Below are 18936 nucleotides of genomic sequence, written 5' to 3'. Positions count from 1 at the left end.
ACATTTCAAAGTATTTGAGATCCACCTCCTCATCCAAGACTCTACACAAACACATACAAGTCAGAATACCAAGACCAGATTACCACCTTTCGTAGAAAGAGCAAAGACCTCGCTCCTGGGAAAGGCTTCAATGTGCATGTCTAACTATATGTACTGCAGGAGGCATACATTTGCATCCTGTGGAGAGGTGAGAGGGGAATATTCATTCGAAGTAGGAGATTGTGGGCACATATAGAGTGTCGTTTGCTTACCATTCCGGGAGATCTTCTGGAATGGTAAAGCACTTGTACCTCAGTAGATGGAGATAAATTGTCAGTTGACATTTCTCTGTGATAAGCAAGATGGACTGCAGCCTTTGTTTCATGGAAAAAATAGGTGAAATTGTGAAACCCTTCTGAAGGGAATAGACAATCCCAAGAGACTACATTAAATCTCTCATTTTATCAGTGAACTATATCAGTTCATGGTTGGTAGACAATAGCAGAAATATTTCAGGCTCAGGATACATTTAATTAGGGAGATGACAGGGAGCTGGGTCTGTGGAAAATTATGTGTATGCATTGTGCTAAAGGGGTGGCACTGTAATTTTAAATCATTAATGGCACCAAGTCGCCATAAACTGGCAATAGTGTAAACTCTGGAGATGAACAGGAATGGCGAAGAATGTGAAGGATCGGATTGCTGACCCTCTGGAAGACCACAAACAAGTCCACGGGCTCGCCAAATGAGAAGCCTTTATTGTTGCTCCTCTCCCTGCTAGAGCGGCCGTATTTTCTTATCCTCAGGATTCACATTCCTGTTTCCATAGATTTCTACACTATCCCACACCGCCAACCTCCTCCCTTAGGGCACACTCCTTTAGGGTACCTCAATGCAGGAGAAGCTATCCTTTTCCAGATCAGAGTCAGTGATGTCAGGCGAGCTCTTTGAAGGCACTTCCACTTCTTCCCTGTAACAGAAACAAGACACATGAGATGTAATCGGATATAGACTTACAAGAGACTGGCAGTGTAGGAAAGAATCTCTTTCGGTTGAGAAGCTAGCAGGTAAGCAAGGGACTGTTGTGGTAGGGAGAGATTGGAATGGTTCGCAAAAAATATACCAGGGCAGTCAGGCGTGGTGTGATGGCTGACAGGAAGCTAAAGAGAATGGAAAAATCCGGAGATTCACTGACTGTGCCTCTCAAGCCATACATGTTCTATTTGGAGCACAGAAGATGGCGCCCAGTTTACACAGATGTGGTCTCTTACGTGGCTAATTCATAGGTTGATTAATGAGACCCAACATGGCTAAAACCAGTCTTGGTTGCTTGTGTTGTGATTCAATGGGGTGTGGCTTAGCAGTTTGAACTAAACTATTCCTAAAGAAGCAGGTTAAAGGCTGATTTGCATATGGATGCTCACTGTCTGAAGGAAAAAATAATGGCCCTGACTGTGGACCAAGGGACTGTCAGTGGCTGAGGTTGTTTTATTTCAAGAGATTTTGTTTGACCTTTTGTTGTTTTAAGCCAGCCTGCTAACGGGCACTTACTGGTAGTTTTTCCAAACGTTGTGAGTAAATTTCGAATGTCCACATTTATAGAGTAAATTCAACCAACATTTTACAGACACTTTTGGACTTTACCCTAAAGTGTTTTTCTATCACAGTGAGGAAACCTCTGCTGTCTTGGAAGAGAACTCTAAATGTGCAAGGTTTTTCTCAGCTATCCTAGCTAAGGAGGGAATACTGTTGTAATGATAGAAGGAAGAACTAACCATCAGCTTCCTAGCACTTACAAAATCTTTATGGATGCAAGCATATAATGAACACCCAAATAAACAAGGTGAAAGAATCGCCTTTCTTCCTTCTGAATCATGAAAGGACTTCTTCTGTTTCAATTGTTGCTTCAAAAAGTCATTGCCAATCAAGCTGCAGTAATTACCAGGCTAGATGACACTAAAAATCACTTTCTATGCATTCCCACAAGCCTGTTCAATATGCTCCAACGAAATGAATATAAAGTCAAAAACCTTGCCTTCACCTTGACCCTAGAAGCCAAACCACTCCAAATCTACAGCTTGCAATAGCTTCTAATCCCTTACAGAATCATATTTTTTAAATCACTATGTATTGCACAGACAGCAATGCATTATCTGGGCTCAGAATTCTTGCATTCCAAATTAGCATAATACACACCAGGCAGTCCTTTGATATCTCCTACAAGACTCCTACAAGGCTCAGCTTGACATCTCACTCGCACTTCAAAGGAGTTAAGCTGACTTAGGTAAATGTCAGCCCAATCTGACATTTTTTCCTTCACTGAACATAACTGGCCACCATTTTGGTTAGCAGTATTGTGGTTGAATGCCCTAAAGGCATGCTGAAGGCAAGTCCGTCTACGACCATCCCCTCCATGGTTGCAACCAGCACCAGCCAGGTTGCCTCTTTGGATCTGGGCTTCAACATGCAGTTAATGGATAATAATAAACTTCTCTTATAAACTTGGGAACAGTTATTGGCTTTGAAAATAATCAATATGAAAAGATATCTGGTTATCAGCGTGTTTACTAGTGTTAACGCTGATTTTTACTAATGAATATTTATGTATTCTGATTGTTGAATTTGCATAGAAAATGAGTTAATGTAGAGAAATAATACACACATCTGAAATTGTGCTTATTTGAGTGACCACCAATAATCACGAAGTGTACTTATTAACGGCTTATTAATGTAAAATGTTGAGCTCATGTTTGGATTAATGTAGTATTATGTCATATCAATGGTCATGTATTTTGTATTTGCTTTATTAATCAAAGGCCTTATTTTAGTGAGGTCTTGGGCCTAGTTGCACGGCCTCATCTCAAGCTGCATTGCTTAGACGAATTATAAAATGGCTGCTTAGAAAATTAAATTGTGATTTTCCATTGCATGGACTGAACATTAGTAAATAGATTTCTTTCCCATGAGAACTGCTTGGTAGAATATGCTGTACTAGCTAGGGATACATTGTATAACGTAGTGTGTGTGTAAAGATGACCTTCCCAGGAGGAGACAATGGATGTACTGATGGGAGTATAAGCTGGTACAAATTTTTTACCTGAGGAGCCTAACAACAAGAACAAGAGAAGATGAGCCAGTCATCAACATGTGAACAGTGGCCTAGTAAATTCTTAGATTTGGGTTTCTACTTGCAAAGGATTAAATGCAAACGTATGATTCTTTGACCAATAACAATGTGAAAAGAAGTTTTAGGGAATCTAACTTAGCAAGACTGCACTGTGAGGAGATACGCCATTCTCCCTCTTCTTCTTGAATGTTTAGATATTACCTTTCCTGAACTTGCATGAAGAGACTTTGCTTTCCTGAACTTTAATGCTGAATTCCGATGCCTTGCTGACCAAACCAATGTCCAGTTGACGAAGACTGTCACAGCTTGCTGAACCACACTGAGGCAAGGTATAAGATGATGTTACTGATGGTTATGTATATTTGCTTTTCTTTCTAGGTACCAACTGCTAATTTTGATAGAGCTGTAGTTAGATGTTTTCCAAATTTGTGTTGACTAAATTGTTTTGCATGAAGTCAAAACATGCTATTCTAATCTGAAGGTTAGTTAGGATATCCACTGATGATGCTTGCTACCTGTCATTACAGTTGATGTCTTTTCTTTGCTGAATCTAAACGTATGCCATTTCTCTTGCGCAGTTATTCTTGCTATTGATTTGTACTGTAACCTTAGAATGTGTAGTTGTCCAAGTCTTGATTATATTGCGATTCTTTGGTAGATTTGGGCTGCCAGCATTGTTTCGGTTTGCTTACCATTTGATTCTGAGACTAAGTTACATGATATTAGCATTGTTAATATAGGGAAATAAACATTTTACCTTTTACATAAAGGTGTGGTTATTCATGTCCGAAAGGTCATGGTGAGTGGAAATTACTGACTTCTAAGACTATTGATGTTATTGATTGTCATTGCTATTGATTTGCATTGGTACGGAGTCTCATGTTGGGAACTACTCTAAGCGCAGTCAAAAGGTCCATCGACCATCTAACGCGTCCTGTTATAAATTAATGTAAATTAACCAAATAAGGTAGACACACTAGAACTAGTCTCTCAGCCTCTTGTATTGATCAATCCTTGATGAGGGCTAACACTTGCAATGGCTTTAAATACTCATAATTGAATGCATGTACATTAATTAAGCATACAATGGTATAATTAGGAAAACATTGATATGTTTTTTATCCTGGAAAACTGGAATGTGAAGAAATCTGCACCTACTATGACCTCTGCCTGTCCAATGGGCTACCAAGTTTTTCATCAGCCTCGAACTAGAAAACTACGCTGAGGGCTAGTGACCTTTCAGGATGCATCACTTCCCATGAAATCATTACATTTAAGTACATTTAACCAGGTAGAGTTGCTAGGTGTCTCTATTATACTCTCCTTCAATGCTCCAGATAATGGTATACTGTGCTATTGCCTGCCAGGCTTTTTTCATTAACATTGCTGATGCCTTTGCAAATTTGTTGTTTCTTTACTGCTGAGTCACTCTGTTTTTTAGTACTAAGTGATTTTAAGGAGTGATTAAAGGTCGCTGGTACTGCTCCTGCAGCTGCTCTGATTAATTAATTATTGGCAAAAAATATAGGTAAATTTGTATAGGGAAGTACTGAGCAAAATTGTCATCAGCTTGATTTTATGTTATTGCCGAGGTTAGATGTAATTTGAGTACATCCTACCAAATACTTCACAACTGCAAAATTTTGTTCATGAACAAACATTACCTTGTGGTAAATGTACCAACCTCTTGTCTAAGAAAAACTGTATCTTAAGAACCATTCTCTTCAGGAGGACTTTGACAATGTAGTCACTGTGATCACATCCACATTGGGCATAGTTTGACATTGTTAGCCAAATTGTTCTAAGCAAATTCACCCTCATGCTTGTTGATCTAACACCTCCATAAGAGATACCAAGATTGTTTGGACAAGACTAAAAAATATATGTTGGAAGGTGGACTATTCTGTGAGGCCAAACTTCACCTTAAGGTAGGAATGAAAAATTATGAAAAGTTAGTTCAAGTATCTAAATGCAACCATTTCGCCACTAAGACCTTGGCATCAAAGAATTCATGTGTGTTTTTTCCCTTCATTTGCACTTTTAGAGCTCCTTCTTTCATGTCTCAGAAGGTTGAAAAGAAGCAAAAAGTATGTAGTGCGCTCTCTAGTTCATTATCTTGAAAAATTTGACAACCTTTGTCTAAGTATTGGTCCTTCATCTGATAAATTCATCAGATTGGCATCAGCTTCAGAGACTGTTTCACTTTGCCTCTACAATTTCCAGGAATGATCTCAATCAGATTATTTGGAAATTACCTACTTCATCACCTCTGGCTCTTCACTAGACCTTTTGCTACCTGACGGCTGGAAGAATGCATTGCCATACCTGACCTCCTCCTTGCTCGCACTGTATAATAACTCAATCTCCACTGCTCAGGAAGATGTCTACAGCCATGCCTTTCTGAAAAAAAAACGAATGTAGACCAAGATAATGAGCAATTTCCTTCCAATTTCCCTTTGTCTTTTCCTATCAAACTACTAAAAAATACATCTAAAGGCAAATTCAATTTCACAGTTTCTAGAGTCACATTCCATCTTAGGTCGGGCTCAGTTAGGGTTTTGTCCAGGACATGGGACACAGACTGTGCTAATATCTGTTCTCGAATGTTTGAAGACCAGGGTCATCCAACTGCCCTTGTGCTATTAAAGCTGTCTGCCATGTTCGATACAAGCTCGCATGAGAGACTATCACTCAGGCTTACTGATATTGGCAAGGGAAGGCACTGCAGTGGGTTCAATCCAACTTTGAGTCTAGATGCGGGCCGTCCATTTGCCTCTTTTTTGCTCTGAGTTTAAGTCAGATTTAAGAAAAGTTCCCACAGGACTTCTCACTCAGTCCAGCTCTTTTCAATGTCTATTTACGACCTTTTGCTCAGTTGATCCGTTAACATGGGATCAATTTTATCAACTATGTCATTGCACCACCCATTATCACCAAACTTTTAGGATGATGCCTAAAGTCTGCTTCTTACTGAAACCACAAGAGTAGTGCCAAATCCAGTATAGCAACCTCAGTGAGCCTATTAAGAGCATCAGAAAATCAACCTCTCCCCATAATAAACTCTAAAACCCAGTCTACTAATTAAGATCCTCAGCATGGATAACCTAAAGTGTAAGTGTTCTAGGGACATATAGCATAAAATCAACCTCTCACAAAATAGGAATCTAGGGCGCCAAGAAAGAGAGGTAAGCATTATTGCCCAAATGACATGATTGTTAGGTAACTGAGACAAGAACTGAATCTGGGAACTGCTACTCAAAAGCTACCCTTGACAGTGAAAGACTAAGAAAAAGAATGCTGATGCTTTGTCCCCAAGAAGGGAATTAATATGGTACAAAAATGTATAAGGTAGAAACTCTTAAAAGCTATAACCTGTAACAAGACTTCTTGCAGGTTGTATAAGCAATTTCTGATAATTATTGTCAAATTAAATCAAAGCATCAAAGTAATGAACAGGAGCCTCTTCAGAATTGTTCTCATTGAAGGAGGAGAACGTTGTTCAGAGCGTAGTCAGCGTCTTGCCAACTAACACTGTAAGCCACTCAAAGAAACCTACTTATCGCACTAACCAAAAGTCTAGTTACCATCCCAAAATAGAGAAACATGATATGTGCAGAACGCCTTAAAAAATCCAAAAGGATGTATGATATGCAAGCAGTTGTTTCAACCAGGAAGCATTTGTGCCAGGAAGTTGGGCCTATGTATGTATCAGAAAATTACCTCTCAGCGTCCTCCTTCCGCCACTGTGCATGCGCTGAGAAGGTTGTGGTACCACGCTGTTAATAGTATAAGGCATTCTCTGCTGGGGTGCACCGCCAACCAGTGTAGGAACCCTGAGATGTCTCACAGAGAAACATAAAGCTCTTTAACCTATATACCACATTGGGAACCTGAGTTCATTATTTTGTAAGACTTGCACGCTACTACAACTGAAAGTGCTGCCCACGGGAGGACACCAGCACTTCCCAGGGAGCTGTGAGGTTCTGCTGGTGAAAGAGCTGGATTTAGCGGCATCACTACACAGAGCAGCACTCTTCCACATGATTTGCCATTGCTCTCATGATCTCTCTTTGTACCTTTTTAGCATATTTTTCGAACAGATAACGGTATTTATACCAATTCTCCCCTTTTATGTTTACTTTTTATGCTAATAGTTATAAAGGAAATCAGCAACTATATCTTCGTAAGTAAATATCGTATCTGGACGACCTTTGATGCATTTGATAGTTTCCTGCTGTGTTTTAATGTATCTCTCTCCACCCCAGCAATGCTAACCGTCTCATTGAAGCACATCACGGAAGGTGACCCAGAGAGTCTTCAGAAACCTAACTTGACATACATAAAAGCTGGGCTAATGGGAAATTAGTATGGCCTGTGAGAAAGACTGCTATAGTGGGAGAGAGGCTGGTCACCTGGGTGAAGAGAGGCAGGTAGGTTGAATGAGAGGCAGGTGGACTACTGGATAAATGGGGTCATTTTCTACGTGGGTAGGTGACAGATAGGTTAGCGATTTGTCATGTCTAGTATTTTAGGAAGAGAGGGTGATTAGGTAGTTTTTTATGAGGCTAGTAGAGAGAGAAAGAGATGATGCGATGGGGCCAGTAAAACTCTGAAAAAGTGGCAAGCAAAACTACTAAGGTAGATAACAGTCTGTTGGGGTGGATGAGAGGCTGGAAAGATAGTTAGGAGTCTGGCAGGTGAGGCAAGAGATGGTAATGCTGATGAGCTAAAGCCTGCAAAGGCGAGCAAGACTTTACTACATACGTTAGAGATTGTAGGGCTGTTAAAAGGCTTAGTGAAGGTTAGTTGAGACTTAGGAGGGTGGAGAGGTGCCCAGAGAGTGATGATGGGCTTGTGGATAACAAGTCTAACAAGAAAAGTTTAAAGGGTGGCAGCATCTGAAGGCTGATAAGGGAGACAAGACGTGTTGGATGGTAAAGTAGATAGGGTGGAGAAGTACCTTTACCCCACATACATAATACCCCATGTTACCTACTTGTTGTCAGTGAGGTCTTCAGCTCTGGGCAGTGTTGACGAGTCAGCATCCTGATTTGGTGGTGGTGGTGGTGGTGCTGGTGAGGCGTCGCCAAAAACTAGGTTGGCCACAGCACCAATGTATTCCTAAGGAAATTAAATGTGATACAGATGATGTGAGGAACCAGTGGGTGAGTCATAGGGAAAGAACATCTAAGACTAGGATACCCAAAGTACGGGCAGGGGGCGCATGACACCCTCCTGCCCTTTATATGAGTATCTCATGTTTTGCATCAAACGTTAATGCTGTCTTTCATTTTTTAAATTAAGGTTTATACAGTATAACAATAGCAGTCATATCTGTGAGGCATCATACAGTGTAGAACAATGGTTTCTGACCTTCTGACTCCTGAGGACCCCCACTAAATCACTACTGGAAACCGGGGACCCCCAAGCAATTTGTATGGTTTGAATTTCAAGCATTAAAACAGTAATTCACAAAAAATACACAAACAAGTACACACCAAACAAATACCTGAATGACTAAAGATATCCTTATTGTATATAGAAAAAATATCTAAAAATCTAAAACATTTTAATGGGAAGGTTGGCGCTGCATCTCAGTTACTAAATTTTCAATGTTTGGTTTTATTTATGAAAGCTGAATCCTCGGGTCGGATTCTACATTTCCCAAGTGATTTCTGTTTTATTTTGTGGTCCATGAGATCTGAGAAAGCCTTTTCACATAAATATGTGGTGGGGAAAATAAGTAAAAGCATAAGGGCTCATCATATCTCCATAGCCTCTGCCACATGTAATCCATTTGTTTCATAGCACCTCTAATACCAGTGTAGGGTGTCATAGCAGTTTATAGGGGACTACAAGGTGTATGCTTCACATGTCATTCACACTGGTAGGCATTTTCTAAGAGTGCTTGGTCTGGACAAGCACGAACTCAGAATTCAATGCATAATACAGTGGTTAGTGTTGACTTTAATAATAAGAATATATTTATATCCAAGCAAACCTTTTTTAGCAGCACAAGGATATTGAAAGACTGAAGAAAAAACAAACTTTTTAATTTAATGAATCCAGTTTGCATGCAGCTCTTTGATGGCAGGTCCTAGCTCACTGTGCTAGAATACAATTGTAACCTATGAACTGCACAGTAAGAAAATAATCTGTGACAAAAGCAGTAACCCATTGTGCTATGCACATAAAATACTTTTCTTTGCATGATACATGTTCTGTGCAGCACTCATACTAACCATCTGTGCTACCATAGATGAGTCACAACTGTCACTAGACAAACTCCCCTCTCTCTCCAGCAGGTACATTAATCACCAGTTATCTTGATGCTTTTATTTTTGCCGGAAAGCTGCTGGTTGTACAAGGAAGTTTGCAGTGCTCTTAAAACTGCTGCACAAATGAAGTAATAAATATTAAAAAACACACATATATTTCTGTCCAGAGGCCCCAGCTGGAGCCTTCCTGTCGTCCTAGGCCTGTGGACCCCCTGCATGGGGCCCTCCCCACCGGGAGGGCCTCGCGTATGGTGACGAGGCCGGGAGCTTGGTGGGGGAGGGGGCACGATGCACCCGACCCCCCTATATGGACTCCTGGCATTGGTAACCAGTGTTGGCGCGACCCAGGAAGCACTCCTAGTGGTTCCGGGCCGTGCGTAGTAGTGATGCATCAGGCTCTGCCCTTATAAGAGAGTCATGGTCGCCGAGCGGGTCTCCTGCTCCCGCTCGCCAGCCACGACCTGGGCCTGCACACTTCACTCCCCAACAGGGAAACATGCACCCATCTCCCCATTGGCAGCTATTCAGTCTCTGTTACTCATGCTAATTGTTTTTCGGTATTACCTGTCATATCCATTTTCTTTACACAGTATTGATGTTGCTTATGCTGTACTTATCACCATATTCCCTCCAGACAGTGTCAATAGATTAGTCGTGTAAGTATGTTGTCATATTTTATAGTATTGTTTTGGGATGGCGGCGGGGTGAGATCATAACTGGGGGTACAATTAGGTACCTTTTCTTACCTGAGCAAGGGGGCACAGTAACTGGACCCTCCAAGGGCTGCTGGCTGGGAAGCAAGGATGGTATACAGAGGGTTGCGAGCGCTTGCAGGCATCTGACCCCTAGGGCCAACCATCCGTGTATGTGCAAAGGTCTTGAAGCCAGCACTGGCCCTTGGGGGGGAGGCATCTGAGGGTGGAGGGGCACCCGAGGTAGGTATCCTGGCGGGCAGGTAGGCCCCCTTTACAGGGTGTACCCACAAGTGGGTTTGTGAGGCGATAGGGTGATCCGCTATGGAGATACTACCCCTTTGCCTCCTAGTCTGGGGACGGACTGGGCCTGGGTGTCTTAGCAATCAGCCATGATCTCATCCACAGATTTAGATATGCAGGAACAAATTGATTTAGTTAGTGATAGGAAAATCGCATATATTAGCGTACTCTGTTAAGGTTCGGCATCCGAAAAGTTGAAAATACTATGTAAACATGATGGGGACTATGTAAATATGATGGGGGTTACTGCATACACTTTGTGGATAGATTTATGTGTTTTTTGGTAAATACAAATATTGCCAGGGGGTTACGACCTATAAACTCAAGGAGTTTTGGTTCTGTGCAAGGCAATGTAAGTTTAAGCTGGGGTTAGTTTTGGGTGGTGAGAGATTTGCAGAAGGCCTCGGCCGTACCTGACTATATGGGAATGTGTCACAGACCCCTGGGGGTCCTCGGACCACAGGCTGGGAACTGCTGGTGTAGAATGATAGGCGGCAATTAAAGGCACATCATCAGAGCACCATACCAGAAGCATACAGGCAGCATTCTCCATAGAAAAAACACTTCACTTTTATGAGCACAGTGAGGGCGTATTCTGAGATCGTGCAGCGGGAGAGAAGAGCATTTCAGTGTTGTATAAGTAAGTCCTAAAAAGAGACCATCTGTCCTTGGGACGGGCTGAGGGGTGTACAGTCTCTGCATATTGGTCAGACATGTCCTGGGACTATGCTGCATCGCAGAGCCAATGTTTTGCCAGTGGAATCTGCTTCTGCATCCATATGATGAGGACACAACTATTAGCTAGTGTAAAACAAAATAGTAGCAAGCCAACAATAGTCGAGGGGATGTCTGAAGTGTCCCCCTGAGAAGAGAAACCGAGAGAGATTCCCAGTATGGTTGTTACATTTTGGAGGACTTGCTGCCAGTACAGTTTAAGTGCGGCACAAGCCCATGCCACATGTAGTAAATCAGCCAACAGTGCTCTGCATCTCAAACATTTACCTTCGCTCCCCCTACCGAATTTAGCTATACCTTTCGGGGTATAATAGTATTGATGCAAGTATTTGAATTGTATTAACTTGTGTCTGTAGTGTAGAGCGGTGTTCTTCACTTGAGGGCAACAAAATTCCCAGGCTTTATCATTGAGCATGTGTCCAAGCTAATCGTCCTATTTCTGTCTACCCTCAGGGAATGTGTTGACTCTGCCTGCCTTGTAATTTGCATATAAGAATGAAAGAGAGTGCTCCATATCTGCACGGCCTACATAGGATGTAAGGAGGAGCATCTCCGCTAACTCAGGGAGACGTATTCTTGCTGCTAATCACAGCCTAAGATAAGAAAAGGGTGCCGAAGGTGTTGCGCCTCTTTGGGCACTAGAGCTGCAGCGTAAGATAAAGGTACCATCCTCGAAGAGCTCGGCCAGTATCATCAGTCAAATGCATTGCAGCAGGGTCTTAACAGAGTTTTCCCAGGTGGGTGGGAGTAAAGGTTTATCCCCAAGAGGCAACATTGGTGAATATGGCAACGCCTGCGGTATCCCCTTGGCCAGCTCCCACTAAGCCTAATAGGTCAGTGCCAGGAAATGCACATTCCTGTGGGGTACGGGCATGGGCTTGCTGACTTGCACCAGGTAAGGTTGCCATCAGGCAATAGCACGCTCTGCCCAGAGACGCATCGGGATCACTTTGGGTGAAGACCAGTATTTTATGTAGTGCGCTTGAGCAACTAAACAGTATGCATAAAAATCTGGCAAAACCAGGCCACCCATCCCCAGTGGCCTAGTTAACATACCTCAATGTACTCTAGGCTGTCTCCCACGCCCGGTCAGTCATAGAAGTGCCTGCTGCATCTATTGAAAGAGGTGGAGTGGAAGGGCAACACAGAGATTAGCGAAGAGGTATAGAACTTTGGTAGGACTACCCTTCTATCAGGGAGATTCTCCCTATCAAAGAAAGCAGGAGTCGGATCCAGCGATATGCTCGTTTTTAATTTTTCAAGTGCTGTTCTAAAACTACAGTGCATTAGCTCATCATAATCAAGGGAGACCCACACTCCCAAATAGCGCGCACCATGTGAACTCCATTGCAGGAGATAATCCAGGACAGGAGTGGAGTGGAAAGATTTCAGACTTGGGCCAGTTTATCTGAAACCCAAAATATCCCCCAAGTGTCATCCTGATGCATGAGGTTAGAACATGGGTGGCCAGAGAGAAGCCACATGAACGCTCCATTTGGCGTCTATACCATGTGCATGCTTCGCTTTCCTCTACCGCCCCAACCCTCACAGTGCATCCCTTGGGCATGGAACAGACTATACATTTTGACCCCTAGAGAAATGTTTGCGAGTACCATTGGTCTAAGGGTACCTGGCTCTGATAGTAGTGAAAACTGGTGCAGACCATGTTAGGGTTTCTGGGTGGTGAAATATGTAAAGTGGGTGCAAGTGTACCTCAATGTGATATCCCAATATAGAGCCTGTAGGATCCCTGGGCACTACATAGGTAATGAAGGGGTAAAGTCTCTTCCTGGTGAAGTAGCTGCACAGTGAGCGTGCCTGGCTCCTTTTTCAGACCACATGACAAAGAATTTGAAACATAAGAAGAGTTACCAAAGCCATGACGATTCACAATGGGGACTGCTGAGGGCAGGTCTTCGACAGTGTGTCTCCAAGAATGCACTCCTCCGGAGGTGGTTTTTCAGAATGCATTGTCCATTGTGTTTTTGGGACAGTTTCAAAGAGATGCATCTCTCAGAATGTACTTTGGGAGTGGTCATTTTACAGCATTTTGTTCCCAGAATTCACTATACTGGTTTCAGTTTTACAAGAGATCACATCACTTGCCTGTTATACTTATTCTTAAGTGAATGTAGGCAAGTCTAGAATGTTGAATATGTCATACTTATTAGCATGAGAATGTAGAACACTGTTTGTGACAGTTGAAGGATGCTGTTCAGCTCAGCAAACGTGTTGGTTTCTTTGAGAGATTTAACTCTAAATAAATTATCAAATCTCTATGAGAATGAGAAGCTTACTTAAAGATATTGGCAACTGTTAGAAATGGGGTCTTTGGATGGCAGTCAGGTTACTCCCTGTCCAAGCCGGGACCCTCACTCTAGTCAGGGTAATGGAGAAACACACTTAGATAAATCCTGCTTACCCCCTTCGTAGCTTGGCACAAGCAGTCAGGATTATCTCCGAAGTAATGTGTAAAGTATTTGTACCAACACCCACAGTAATAAAGTTAAAACACTACAAAATGGACACCACACCAGTTTAGAAAAATAGGTAAAGACCAAAATGACAAAAATCCAACATACACAAATTAAAATATGAATTTTCAAAAGAATGAGAGTCTTACTCCATAGAAAACAATGGAAACGATGATTTTACCCAAAGTACCTGGTTAGCGTAAAAAATAAAGCTGCATGGGCGAGTGTGCATCGGAAAAGCTCATTCAGGTGTGAGTGACCACTCCTCCCTTCCCTCCTAGCACAGATGGATCATCAGGATATTCAGGCTGCACCCTACTTCCCTTTGTGTTACTTGTCTAGAGGAGAGGTGCAAGCAGCCCAACTGTCAAACTGACCCATACAGGGAATCCACAAACAGGCAGAGTCACAGAATAGTTTAAGCAAGAAAATGCCTACTTTCTAAAAGTGGCATTTTCAAACTAACCATCTAAAAACCAACTTCACTAAAAGATGTATTTTTAAATTGTGAGTTCAGAGACCCTAAACTCCAAATTTCTATCTGCCCTCAAAGAGAGTCTGCACTTTAAAGTTATTTAAAGGCAGCCCCCATGTTAACCTATGAGAGAGATAGGCCTTGCAACAGTGAATAGTGAATTTAGCAGTATTTCACTGTTAGGACATCTAACACACAGCAGTACATGTCCCACCTTTAACATACACTGCGCCCTGCCCATTGGGCTGCCTAGGGCCTACCTTAAGGGTGCCTTGCATGTATAAAAAGGGAAGATTTAGGCTGGCAAGTGGGTACACTTGCCAAGTCGAATTGGCAGTTTAAAACTGCGCACACAGACACTGCAGTGGCAGGTCTGAGCCATGTTTCCAGGGCTACTAGTGCTGGTGGCACAACCAGAGCTGCAGGCCCACTAGTAGCATTTGATTTACAGGCCCTGGGCACCTCTAGTGCACTGCACTAGGGACTTACTGGTAAATCAAATATGCCAATGACTATATACCAATTACACATACATTTTACACAGGAGCGCTTGCACTTTAAAACTGTTTAGCAGTGGTGGAGTGCCCAGAGTATCAAAAACAACAAAAACATAGTCCACAGCACATCAACAACCTGGGAAGCAGAGGCAAAAAGTTAGGGGAGACCACGCCAAGGATGCCAAGTCTAACAGCAACGAGATGAGGAAGGAAAATGGAAAGATTCTAGCGGCAGTTTAAACCACCTATAAGAAGAAGAAGTAGCATCCTGGGATCGATTTTTCTTAAACTGAGTGCAGCGGTGGCGTGAGTAATAGTATTGCTGTTGTGTAGCACCAAGTTATGCACAGGCTGCCCCCGCAGGGGGCATAGAGGGCCGGCACCTTAACGGCCGCCTTGGTCCAGAGGGGACCGGTTAAACCGGTTTGGGGAGGGCGCGCACCAAATAGGTGCCAACGCACCCCCACCACTGGGAAAGCCAACAGGTGGGTTTGGTCAACCTGTGGCCAGCAATTGGGGGGGTTTGATGTAGTTCAAACCCCACAATGGAATCAAGGTTGGGGGGGTGGTACAAAGGACAAGGAATAGGATTTAAGCAGCGTTGCCGGAACAACGGTCTAATCAGACCAGGACAATGCACTCGCGGCATCGACTGCAGGGAAGAAGACAGAAGAAGCCCGTCAACGAAGAACACCGTAGGACCCGTCCCTTCGACGCAGTTTTCACAACCCCTGCCCAAGCCAGGTCGCAGCCAGGAGAATTGACCCCGCAGTGAGTCACGCTCATCGGCAGGCACTGGGCACACTCAGCGCGTGTAGACTTACCTTGAGCGCCCTCCCAGGACACTCCAAGAAGATGCAGCACGGAATCCCATCGGCTGCGGGGGACCGCTTTTTGCAAAGCGACGCGACCCCGCAGTGTCTGCCGACTGGCGCAAACTCCAGAGCCGAATCCCAGCTACTGCAGGGGACTGCCTATCAGGCGACGCGACCCCGCAGCAATCGCTGCCAGGCACAGAGCTCCACGCTCGTTTCAATAAAGAAAGCCGACTGGCAGCGAGCGCCAGCCCTGAAGCTCAGTTACTTACGGGGGACTGCCTATCAGGCGACGCGACCCCGCAGCAATCTCCGCCAGGCACCGAGCTCCACGCTCGTCTCCACAAAGAAAGGCGGTGTTCCGGAATTACCTCGACTGCGGGGGACCGCTTTTTCAAGCGACGCGACCACACAGTCACACCCGACAGACAACGAGCTCCAGCATGCTCGTCAGTCATAGGCTGCGGGGGACCGCTTGGCAAGCGACGCGACCCCGCAGCGACCTCTCCCCGGTAACCAACACGCGGCTCCCAAGGAGCTTTCCTCAAAGGGGAAAGCTGCATCGGCGGCGGCTGCAATTAAGTTTACTGCGCACTCAGTAACCCCGGGAGACACCGGAGTCTCTCAGCTGATCTTTAGTTGGCCCAAAAAGTTTTACGATCAGTGAGGCGGCCTCAGGACCACATAACATCTGACGCTCAGTTGAACTTGATTTGGCTCATATCCTCTCCCCGGCCACAAAACCACACCGAGGCCAGATTAAACAAAACGTTTATTGGTTTACTCCGGGGGACTGCGCATTCAGTGCAATGCGACCCCGTAGTGAGCACCTCACGGCCAGGAAAGGACTAACAGGTGGCACACATCTGCAGGTGACCGAACCCTCCTCCCCCACAACAGGCTCGAGGACCCCCACCAGCAACGCTCCAGGGGGCTTTAGAAAACATGGAGGAAGATCAGGTTGTCGAACAACAAGACGACCTGGAAAGAATGATCGCACACATGAGGGCAGAGGTGCTAAAACGCGGCAAGGCTGGCTGCGGGCAAAGATAGAGGACAAAGGGGGTGAAGCCCAGGAACGCGAGGCAGAGCTACCAGCCCCCCAGAAGTTGACGGACAACACAGCAATAACAGAGCACACTTCGCCCCCACGACAGAGGGCCGAAAGTAAACCCACAAGGAAACCCGCCAAGGGGGCCAAAGTCGTGGTACAGAACACCAAGGATGACACACCAACAACACCAGAGGCCAGCAGACCGCGAATGCCAGCAGAGGGTGAGCATATAAGCACGCTAACTAAAGAATGCTTTAAATCGCTTGCGCCGTTGCTGCTGAGGGGCGAGGGGGCTGGGCTAGTCACAGAGGGAAACATATCGGCAAACAAACAAACAAGCATAGTAACAGGGCATAGAGATCGCCCTTCCCCAGGGGACCCGTTAACAGCCTGGAGCGCGCCCTCTAAGGTAGTTGAGACAGTTACAGACAGAGGTAATCCACCCGAGTCTTACACACGACCATCCCTGGCCCCCCCCTCTATGACAACCAAAGCCGCCGGCCTAGCAACAGCCATCCCCTTGACAGTAAAAGAGAGAAATTGGAGAAAATAATTTATAGACATTTTCACACTTTTAGAAATACAGTTAGAAGGCCTAGACCTTACTGTTTGTGATAAAAAAGATGAGTATAGAAGGGAGAGGAAGAGAGCAAGGAAAGAGAGGAATTTTAAAATTGGTTAGATGCGTTTAGGATTATGGCCTGTGTTATAGTGGAGAAATGTCCCCACTGCGCCGCCGACCTCTGGCTTTACGAGTCCAAAATACATGAAGCACACCGTCATTTCCCGGGGGACGCATGGCTAGAGTATGACAACAGCTTTAGATTAAAAATGCAAGGGCACCCAGAAATGGAATGGAACCAGGAGGATGTTTCTAGTTACATACACAAAATGACGGTAGCAAAAGAAGTTAGCTCATGGTCAGGAAAAGGGGAGCAGTCCTTTCGGACAACACATCACAAAGGGAGGCAGGATAAATACAAAACACCATACAGGCACAAGCCCTGGCATAGCGGCAAAGCACAGGGTGACAAGGGACCGCAGGCCATATGCTGGAAGTTCGAGACGGACGACTACACCTGGGGGCACAATTGTAAATTTAGACACTCTTGCTCATCGTGCTGGGGCGATCACCAAGCATCAGCATGTAGAAAGCACAAACACAAGTCAGAGAGAAAAGACAAGAAGAAAAAACAATAGATTCCCCCCCCCACAAGGTACCCCATGACCTACCAATTAAACGTGAAACTGGCCAGGTCCCCAATCAACACAAAAAATGTTGAGAAAATTAGCTAATGAATACCAGAACAAACAAGATGCAAGCACACTAGTGAAGGGTTTCGAGGAAGGATTCATCATTCCAGTAAAAGGGTGGGTAACTGGAGGAACCCACAAGAATTTAAAATCAGCCTTAGAACAACCACAGGTAGTCCAGCAACAAATTGAGAAGGAATTGAAGCTGGGTCGCATTGAGGGCCCCCTCACAGCCTCCCTGCCAGTACACCTAATCATCTCCCCACTGGGAGTGGTACCCAAGAAGGAACCGGGCCAATTCAGACTTATACACCATTTATCATTCCCTGAGGGTACATCAGTAAACGATAGCATACCAGAGGAGGCATGCGCGGTAGGGTACGCCACACTGGACGATGCAATAGACATGATTAAAACCGCAGGCAAAAAGGCGCTGCTGGCAAAGGCAGACATTGAGTCAGCATTCCGTCTGCTGCCGGTTCACCCTGACAGTTATCATTTGTGGGGTTTCCAGCACAACGAGCAGGTGTTCATGGACAAGGCCATGCCAATGGGTTGCGCCATAGCTTTCGCCTATTTTAAACAATTCAGCACATTTATGGAATGGGCACTACATAAAAAGCATCCTGGTGGGGGGAAGATGCACTACCTGGACGATTTCCTATTCATAGGGGGGGCTGACGATGGTTCCTGCGCCAGCCTACTAAACGCTTTCCAATAATTGACAGAAGAGTTGGGGGTTCCCCTAGTAAATGAAAAAACAGTAGGCCCCACCACTTCATTAACATTCCGAGGCATAGAGCTAGACTCACCCGCAGGTACCTCCAGATTACCAGCCGGAAAAGTGGCAGACCTGAGAGCAGACATTGAGTACCTGTTAAGTAAGCAGAAGGCAACCCTTGGGGAATTGCAGAGTATGATGGGAAAACTTAATTTTGCAACTAGGGTGATCCCAGCAGGCAAAGTCTTTGCCAGGCGGTTAAGCAGGCTAACCCCAGGGTTACGGGAAAAACATCACCATGTAAGACTAAGCGGGGGGGTCAAAAGAGACCTCGCCATGTGGTACTCCTTTCTAAAAGATTTCAATGACTGACTCATTTGGAGAGACGGCTGGTTGTCTACCAGCGAGATCTCACTCTACACGGATGCCGCAGGGGGATGCGGCTTTGGGGCCATTTTAGGCCGGGAATGGTGCACAGGCATATGGCCGCCTAAAAGGCATGAGTCAGGGATCACCAAAAACATTACATTTT

The 18936-nt window shown here is 44.6% G+C and overlaps 1 protein-coding gene across 2 annotated transcripts in view; it reads right to left on the bottom strand.

The window, feature by feature from the left end:
* The window catches only part of LOC138304168 (trichohyalin-like), a 137940-nt gene that overhangs the window by 74031 nt on the left and 44973 nt on the right, over positions 1–18936 (bottom strand). For both annotated transcript variants that reach the window (XM_069243996.1, XM_069243997.1), the window contains exons 2-3: positions 8103–8227; positions 868–949 (exon numbers count right to left, since the gene is read on the bottom strand). In XM_069243996.1, the coding sequence (XP_069100097.1) occupies positions 868–949; positions 8103–8227 (207 nt within the window). The remainder of the gene's footprint in view (positions 1–867; positions 950–8102; positions 8228–18936) is intronic.

Source organism: Pleurodeles waltl, chromosome 7 (assembly GCF_031143425.1).
Source record: "Pleurodeles waltl isolate 20211129_DDA chromosome 7, aPleWal1.hap1.20221129, whole genome shotgun sequence".
Lineage (NCBI taxonomy): Eukaryota > Metazoa > Chordata > Amphibia > Caudata > Salamandridae > Pleurodeles > Pleurodeles waltl.
Note: the sequence above shows the minus strand (reverse complement) of the source record. Positions and strands in the feature narration are given on the sequence as shown.